General features: G+C 31.1%; 1 protein-coding gene across 1 annotated transcript; it reads left to right on the forward strand.

The window, feature by feature from the left end:
* The first annotated feature begins 265 nt into the window (after window positions 1-265).
* LOC139864867 (ethylene-responsive transcription factor 1A-like) lies at window positions 266-977 on the forward strand. The gene has a single exon (XM_071853429.1). It carries the CDS (start codon window positions 328-330, stop codon window positions 910-912), a length of 585 nt encoding a protein of 194 aa, XP_071709530.1. The 5' UTR covers window positions 266-327; the 3' UTR covers window positions 913-977.
* Window positions 978-10,413: the final 9,436 nt, after the last annotated feature.

Genomic DNA, 10,413 nt, shown 5'->3' on the forward strand with positions numbered 1-10,413 from the left:
ACATTGAAAACTGAACTTCGAAGCGAAGCTAAGGTACGAAAACTAGTAAAGAACCAACCCAACTGCCTATACAACAACTTTTTTCTTCAAAACTATCACGTGTCAAATACATGCAATTTGCACTAGCTAGCATAGTTGCATGGATAACGAAATTTCATAGCAGTTCACTTAAATTATTATTTTATTTTTATTTTTCACAATAATAAAACACCATAATATACTTTACCTTATAATTTTTTCCACATATATGTACACACATCAACCAATTTTTCCAAACATCAAAATCACAAACTCATTTCAAAACCATATAAACCTACTAAAAAAAGAATGTTTAATGATCAATCATTCATGTCAGAATCTGATCTAACTTTTCTTGATTCAATCCAACACCATCTTCTCTACGATTCCCAAATCACCGATCTTTTTCCGGCAACGAGCAGTGGTTCCTCCGGAGAGTTCAAGAATTATCCGGTTGTAAAACAAGAAGCATCAGAAGAAGTGAAAAAACAAGAAGAGGTTGTAGAAAGTGAGTCACACGCGCCACAAGAGTTCAGGAAGTTTCGCGGCGTTAGACGGCGGCCATGGGGGAAGTACGCTGCGGAAATAAGAGATCCGGCGAAACGTGGAGCTAGGGTTTGGCTTGGAACTTATGAAACACCAGAAGATGCTGCAGTTGCTTATGATCAAGCCGCTTATAAGATTCGTGGGTCCCGCGCTTTGTTGAATTTTCCTCATTTGATTGGAACGAATATGGCTGAGCCGGTGAGGGTGACTCCCCGGCGGAAGACGGTGATGGATGGTGGTGGTTCGCCGCCGTCATCTTCATCTCAAGAAAGTTATGGTTTAAAAATATCAAGGAAAAGTAGTAGTGGTGGTGGTAGTACGGTGGATAATTACTATAGGCCTTACTAAATTTAAGATGAATTTCTTTCATCAATTCATTTATTTATTTAATATTTAATTGATAATTTGTTACATCTTTTGATTGAGAAACTCAAATTGAACTTTTTCATTACATTTTCTATTAGCTGTTTACATTTCGCCAATCTTTTTGTAATTTCTTAAACATATACGTAATTACTTAATGATTTATTTAAATTTAGATAACATTGTTTATTGTATATTTTAATAAAGTGAGCACTCATGTAAATTTATTACTCGTATATGATATTTTCTATTGATTGATTGATATAGAATCGTAAACGTTTCTTTATTTAGTATTGAAGTATGTAATTATCTGTTTCAAACTTTGCATTTAACAATTAAAACATATACTTTTCAAAAAAAAAAAAAAAATTAAATAAAACATAGTCGTATATCTAAACTCCATAATTCTATACGGGGTACTCCAATTCATGTACTAGAGTAATCTATTTTTTTTATTTTGGTAAATATTATCCTGACAAATAGTTTAAAAAAAAAAAAATGATACAAAGAAGAACAGCTGGTACTAACAAATCTAGTAGCTCAGCAAATGATCAACTAGCTAAACTAAATACAAAGCAAAGTTAGAAAAACAAAATTAAAGACACCAATTATAACAAAACTAAAGACACCAATTATAAGTACCAATCGGCCTTCATCTATCTGATTAACATGAGCATACAGCTAGAACTGAATAGACATCAACTTTAATCGAACATTTGATATGATAATCTCAAATAGTTGATCCATATTTTTGCACGAGCCATTAAAAATCTGCGAGTTCCTCTCCTGTCAAATATAGTACACTGACGCCACATAGCATAATTTTGAAACTACCAACTTAAATGAATTTCGACTTGCAACCGCGATTAAAACATCTCTACAGTAAGATTTATATCTACATAATTAATATGCTTTAAAGTATTAATTATAATATTTTAGCACGTTAATTGGCACATAGCTTGTATAAGTAATTCATGCACATCACTTTTCATCACTCTTTTATGAATATGAATTACAATGATTCAGTTCTTATTTACAATGATTCAGTTTCTTATTTAATCCCGAGAGAAAAATTGAGAAAGTACTGACATGACGACGAGGCGAAGACATTCAGTTCTAAGAGAAGTTTAGAAATATGAGTGGTTTTACATGTCAATTAAATTATTCAACTCAACGGGATTGCTTAAAAGACAATATTAACATTTCTATAATGGGGTTAGTTAAAAGGGTGTTTCGAAAAGATGATATTGATAAGTTGTATAATAAAACCAATCAATATACCATTTTGATGAATTATACAAATTTGATGATGTATATATCATTAGCCTTAGTTAAAGGATATAGATATAACATTTCCGTAGTGAGGTACCGGCTGTTTTTTATATTATCTAGAGGAGACTTAACTACCTTCGCAATCATTTGACCACACACACGACCCGGAGGAAATCCATCTGTCCTCATAAGTAACCATAATAGGTGAAAAACCCCGGTGGGATTCGGACCTGGGATCCCCGCACTTAGTAAAATTTAAGTGGATGGAAAGAGGTTCTGATATCAAGTTTTGAGGTTAATATCATACATTCCACTATAGATAACTTGTGAGTTTTTTTGTGCATGTAATCGAACAACATGTTGAAATTACTAGACATGGTATTGAACAATGTTCGAAACAATTATAATTTTTAAAATCAATTGGTGATAGAGGGAAGTTCCCCTAAGCTTATACAATTATATGCATACATTTTTTTCTATCTATTTCTCATGTGGGACTATTTTGAAATCCCTTAACAGATTATTTTCAACAAGCACCCTCTTAATTAGTTAATCAATGCAACTTGACGAGTATCGGTAATCATCCTTACTCTTACGACTGGCTAATCCATCCGTCTCAAAAAATTGTCCACCTTTTGTCCCAAAACTATTGTCTCTTTCTCTAAATAGTCATTAAAGTTCGAATTATGTCCCTTTTAATTAATTTATTAGTTAGTCTTTACAACTACATTAAAGGAAAGACAAATTAGACAATTCATATTACTATATATTAATCAACAAAAAGTCATACAAGACTGTCGATCACCGAATATCATCATCTTGCATCCAATTTACTTGCTCAAGCTTATGAGTTCCACAATACTCCAAAACTAATTGATGATAGAGGGGGTTTCCCTAAGCTAATATGCATACATTTTTTCTATCAGTTTTCGATGTGGAATTATTTTGCATTTCCTTAACCGATTATTTTTAAGACACCTCTCATTTGCAGACTTTTATAATCCATTGACATGTCTGCTTATGCGCAAGCTTACAAAGCCTTGTCATTGTCTGTGGACTTTCCTTTTGTCTAGTTCTTAATTACTTCTATTTTTTTATTGTTTTGTTTTACAATCCAAAATTAAACACTCAACAACGCTTTCAAGATTATTTTTACGTTTGTTTATTTTTATTTCTTTTATAATTCAAACATGATAAGATTGGATGTTTGTGTGTGTGTAATGTACGTGTATATATGGTTCTGTATATGAACGACACGAATGTAACAATATGAAATCATGAATCATTTGATTATGTATTTATTTAATCATGTATTGATCTGAAAATGATATACAAATCAAGGTGTGACATGTTCAAAATACCTGAAAGTGATGAATAATGTACAATGTCCCGCTCTTGTGTGCATCTCACAAGTATAGCCGAACAACTATCGCCGGCACAAAACTAGTCATGAATCATGATATCAAATGTTGCAAGTATGCGCAATGATTACAACTAGGGATGTCAATGGATCGTATATGAATCGAATGATGTCACATCCACATCCATATTCATTTAATTTTTTTCATCCATATACAATTAATTTCAGTTCATCCATCCATATCCATATCCGATGAATTAAGTGGGTTGATGGATATCCGTTGGAAATCAAATGAAATGTTAACCTATCAACGATTTTAACAATTTAATATAGATTATACCAAATGTAAATAATTAATCTATGTTTTAGATTTGTTACACATGTTTTAATTGTAATTTGTCGTCGATTGTGAATTTAATTAAGCAAAATACGTTTAAACTAATCTAAATATGTAATTTTTTTATTTTTTTTACCAGCAAAAGAGAAATTTTATTTAAAAAAAAAAAAAAATCCTCACTAGCAAGACGCGATTGAGGGAAAAACAAAACACTTACAACGGCTTTATAAGCCAATCATCCCACCGAATATTACATTTTCCTCTATTACAAAGCCACTTAAAAGAGAAAAAACGAATGGAGACGAACAAAAACGCCTTCTTCATCGAACGCGATCCGAACAAAAATCATTGCGAAATCTCCATATGTGCCAACAAAGAGATGCCACGATCACATAAAGCCGGTCTTTCGAACAGGGCGTTGCATGCCACGAGTCGAACCTCCCAAGCCACTCCGACCAAGATGAAAAATCCGAAAGATTATCAATGTCTAGCCAACCTCTACATTTTCTCCAAAGCTCTAAAGCGATACCACACCCGAATAATAAATGGTCCAACGATTCCACATTAGCATTACATAACGGGCACCTAATATCTTCTATTTTCATACCACGGACGGAGAAGTTCAACCGGGTAGGCAATCTATGCAAAGCCACTCTCTATAAAAAAATATTTATTTTACGAGGAACTATTTTAAACCATCTTGTTGACATGTTGGAACTTGGAAGGATGACATAATCAATAGCTTGTCGTGTACTGTTTACTTTAAAATCACCATCACTTGTAATATCCCAAAGCCAACTATCATTACCCACTGTCAAATCCAAGTCCCCCACATAATTAATAAGCGACTGGATCAGGCCCATATTGCGTGGCCCAACTGGCGCTCTAGCCCACTTCCAAACCCATTCTCCTCCTCTATATCTTTCGGCGATCGAGCAATCCAGAATATTTTCTAAATGAAATAACCTATTGTAGTTAGAACATAATATACCGTCTCCTTTCCAATCATCTTTCCAAAAACGAGTAGCATTTCCATCTCCCAATTTAACACGCAACACGTTAGATGGAATAATATTTTGTTCTTTCATCTTTAAAAATTCATTAACAATAATGGACCAAGTGGTAGAGCTATTTCGCAGGTGATAGTGCTCCAAATGAACATATATTTAGGCACAATATCCTTTCAATATATAAAGCTTTTAGTTGTAATTGTTCTATTTTTATGTAATATTCGTTTAAATAAATAAGTGCGAAGACAAAAGAAGAAAACAACGATTTGAACACGCAAATGACCAAAAAGCTCAAATGTACAAGATATAATTCAAGTGGTTCAATTTAATGATGAGAAACGTCTAAAAATTACAAGAGTGCAAGCCGCGAAACGCAAAGTACAAGATATCTCCGCGTACGAAAGGACGTTCGAAAATCCGGAACCGGAACCTGAGCCAACTATCAACGCGCGACGCAACGGACCTAAAATTAGAAGTCAACTATGCACAAGAATATAATATAATATATATATATATATAATTAATATAAATTATATATATTATATATATATTTAAATAAAACGTCAGCAAACTAGAAAACAAAGTGATTGAGCTGGATCCAGCTGGCCATGTGATCGCATGGCCTGGCTGCCTTATTCCCATGTGATCGCATGGCAGGGAAATGGTGGCCAGGTCCTATAAAAGCCAGCGAATTCGACGAGTTTTTAACATCTTTTTCTTTTCCTTTCTATGTAACGTAAATATATATTATATATATAATTTTATAATATAATTTTAATTTTAAGTTAATAATAATAAGGTTATTGTAAGAATATTTTACGAGTTTTAAGTCGAAATTCTGTCCGTGCGACGCTACGCGATTAATAACCACTGTAAGCTATGTTCTTCCTTTTTAAATTAATGTCTTGTAACTAAGTTATTATTATGCTTATTTGAGACGAAGTAATCGTGATGTTGGACTAAAAATTAAGATTGGGTTATTAGATTTTGTACCATAATTAAGGTTTGGACAAAAGACCGACACTTGTGGACATTGGACTATTGACTATTAATAGATAAGGGGTATTGTCTAATCGAATGACAACTCATTAGAATCTGTCGAACCTATCTTCAAATTAGTTAATCTAATAATTATTAAAATGATTATGTATGTTCTATTTAGTGACGTTTATATGACATCTTTTATGATCATTTAATTAATTATTCGGGTTGGGTAATTGATTATTCATTCTGATCAAGTGGGTAAATTAATATTCATATCTCATTAAAACAGGGGTGGATTACATACAAGGATAATTGTTGTAATTGTTAACAAAGTATTAAAACCTTGGATTACACGCAGTCGATAACCTGGTGTAATTATTAAACAAAGTATTAAAACCTTGTTACAGTTCGAATCCCTAATTAGTTGGAATATTTGACTTCGGAAATAAGGTTAATTTGACGAGCATTTTATAATTATGACCGATGGACTATTATGGACAAAAATCAGATAGGTATCAAATAAACCAGGACAAAGGACAATTAACCCGGGTAACAATTAATTAAAATCAAAACGTCAAGCATCATGATTACGGAAGTTTAAATAAGCATAATTGTTTTATTTCATATTTCATCGTACCTTTATTTATTGTCATTTTAATTACTGCAATTTACTTTATCGCAATTTAAATTCTGTCATTTATATTATCGTCATTTATCTTTACGCTTTATTTAAAATCGACAAACCGGTTACTAAACGGTAAAACCCCCCTTTTATATAATATTATTATTACTTATATATATATATATATATATATATATATATATATATATATATATATATATATATATATATATATATATATACCAATATAGTTTAAAATACATATAGCGTTAAACTTAGCTAGCTCCCTGTGGAACGAACCGGACTTACTAAAAACTACACTACTCTACGATTAGGTACACTGCCTATAAGTGTTGTAGCAAGGTTTAGGTATATCCCATAAATTAAAAAAATAACTTGTGTAAAATTGTATCATATTTCGCCGTATTTCGTATTAAAAATATAACTACTTCGTACTACACCTCGCACACATCAGCAGGCTCCCATCTAAACCGCCATTAGACCCGTAAATCTCACGAATAATGATGCACCAAAATGAATTAGCACTAGAATAGAATCGCCAAATCCACTTTAGAAGCAAAGCCTTATTAAAAGCACGAATACTTCCAATGTTTAAACCACCTTGATCAAACGAAGCCAATACCTGATCCCACTGAACCCAATGCATCTTCTTGTTAATCGAAGCGGAACCCCAAAAAAATCTTGCTCTAAGACCTTCAAGCGCTTTAATCACCATCTCCGGACACTTAAATATCGAGAAAAAATAAATACCTAACGACCTCAACACCGACTTTACGAGAGTAAGGCGACCACCAATGGAAAGTAGACTAGCCTTCCATCCTGAAAGCTTCTTTCTAAACTGATCCTCCAAAGGTTTCCAATTCGCGATCCTTTTCGTCGAAGCCCCTAACGGAAGCCCTAAGTAAGAAAATGGGAACGAACCTTTACAACAACCAGCACGAATGGAAAAATCAATAACCTCCAAGTCCGAAACCCCGATACTAAAAAGAGACGACTTAGCTACATTAACCGATGTCACACCCCCAAAATGGACCAGGGGTAATTGTGACCAATCATATCATAACACAGTTGTATAAGCGAGAACGACTCTAAATGAGACGTTTTATTTATTAAATAAACAGCGGAAGCATTATTCAAAGTTTTACATCATAAGAGTACAGTAAATGGAAAATGTCTTAAACAAAATGATAAATATGAATGATGGACTCCATGCAAGCAGCAAAGCATACATCAATCATCAAGTAGCAGCTAGCTCAATCATCACCTGAGACAAAACACGCTTAAAGTGTCAACCAAAAAGGTTGAGTGAAATTCACAGGTTTATAAATAATATCCAAAGTTTTAGACCACAACATTTAGTTTAAAGTTGATTGATATAGAAATATCAATCTAAAAGTGTTGCTGCATTTTATAATATCGCTACTAAACAAGTTTACCCTATGACACCTTGTACTGTCAGTGTCGTGGAATCATTATTATGTAACCAAAGACCCACGGTCGAATGGTTAGAGACGTTACTCTCAATAGGCCTACTCACAATAATTAAGTTTGCATTTAAACATAGCAATTGACGATATTACGGTAGGGATTTAGCATGAATCAAAGCATGACAGCATAGTTAATAATTTAGTACTTGTGTCTAAGTGTAAAACAGTTATAAAGCAAGCATGTGTCTCACCCCAAAAGTTGTAAAACAGTTATGAAACAGTAAAAAGTGGGGCTATGAAGTTCACCTTAGTAGCACACGAAAGAATTGAACGGAAGGACGTGACCGAGATCTCAACCTAGAGATAGAACGTATGATCAGACATTGCCTAACAGACAATAGTATATAGTACTATATTGATAGTAATGGTTCACTAAAGAATTTCCATTTTCGGAAGGTTACTATTTATGGAAAGTTTCCACTTATAGTAATTTTCCAATTTTAGAAAGTTCGGGTTAATCTTTAGCAAGATGTTGTACAACTCTACTCAAACTTCGTTGCTATCAAATAAGTCAGGAATGACCAGATGTAACCGGGGGCCCAGGATTCTGGACCAGAATCTAAGTCATGGCATTCGAGATCCACAAGCTTACCCATAAATGGCAACCTAGACATCATTCACCTACGACCGTGAGTAGCGATGAAGTTCACATGAATTATACATTATCTTTGATTAACCTTCACTTTAGGTGTTTACACACAACGAATTATTAATGTACTTAATAATTATATATGTGATAATATAACCTAAGTTTTATTTAATATTTAGTTATTATACCTTAGTATGTCTTATATATATTAAATATAATTACCTTTAAATAAATACCTAAATTACTTCAAAAATAATAGTGTTTTATTAATCGAACATTATTAAAAAATGTCTAAATAATAAATTAAATATCTAAAAATTACATACATAATTTTTATAGTTTTAGTTAATCATATAGATTAGTAGAAAAATTTAAGAAAATGTTTTTATTATATTTTTGTATTTATTTTTGTTTTTACCCTTAATGTATTCATAAAACAATTTTAATTCTACATAATTACTAAATAAACCCAAATAATTATTTTTATAATTTTTATAAGTTTCTATCATTCTAATAACCTGTAGAAAAATATATAAAAAATATTTTTTATTATTTTATATTTATTCTTAATTTACCTTCGAATTACATAATAATAGAGTTTAATTATATAATAAATACCAATTCGACCCAAGTAATTATTTTTATAATTTTTTCAGATCTATATAAGTTTTAAAAACTCATAAAAAATTATATATATTTTATTTTTGGTTAAAAGTATTTATTACGAATTTTACATTGTTTTTACGTTTAAACACTATATAATTCGTATTTAATTATAAATAATATTCCCTAAATTATCAAAATTATTTTTATGCATCATAACACTTATAATACCAATTATAACATATAAACATAATTAATTTCGAATTTTACAAAGAATATACAATAAATATAAATATAAATGACAATATTAAAAAAAAATTAATAAAAATAGAAAGTACCTCAAATTTTCTTCAAAGTTTTGAGAGAATAACTTAAGTTTTTGTGTTTGGCAAGAAAAAATGAATGAGGAGCCATGTATTTATAGGTAAAAATGGTTGGTGAAAAGAAAAATAATAATAAAATAAAGGTGTCAATTTTGACAAAATAATAAAAACATGTTAAAAATGTTTTTAATAAGTTTTTGTTTTTGAAAATATTTAGTCAAAATTCATGGGCTCATTATTTAATTTATAAAAAAAAATCTTAATTCTTTTTATTTTTATTTTTTTATAAGCTAAAAATATATATAATGATTAAAATAACTTATCATTTAATTAATAATTATGTTACATATAGTTTTAAATATAATACGCATTAATATTAACTAAAGTTATTTTATATAATTAGTGTAAACTTTAGTTAACAAAAAGTGTCGACTAAAAATAAATATTTGATCAATGTCAAATTTAATTATATATTACGTATGGATAACAACCCTATAGTCAAATTAGTCAATTCAGGCATGGAAATATGAGGGTTGTTATAGTACCTACCCGTTAAAAGAAATTTCGTCCCGAAATTTAGTTGTTGCCATTAATCGGTGTTGTTCGTACATAGACGAGGATATTTACGTTTTATTTGGTTTTCACGTTTCCAGGTATGCTCGGGGCCTTGCGTGAATTCCAACGGATAGAATATTGTTCTGTTTCAAGAATTAAAATCATACAAACCATAATTTCTACAAGTTCTTCTACGAAGTGCATTTTATTATTAATGCGGAGATCATTCAAAATGATGATGTTATACAAGTCATTTCAGTAAATTGGATATATAAAATGTGTTATGAATAATATCGAGCTCATTTAAACCTTGAGCGTTTATG

Source organism: Rutidosis leptorrhynchoides, chromosome 8 (assembly GCF_046630445.1).
Source record: "Rutidosis leptorrhynchoides isolate AG116_Rl617_1_P2 chromosome 8, CSIRO_AGI_Rlap_v1, whole genome shotgun sequence".
Classification (NCBI taxonomy): domain Eukaryota; kingdom Viridiplantae; phylum Streptophyta; class Magnoliopsida; order Asterales; family Asteraceae; genus Rutidosis; species Rutidosis leptorrhynchoides.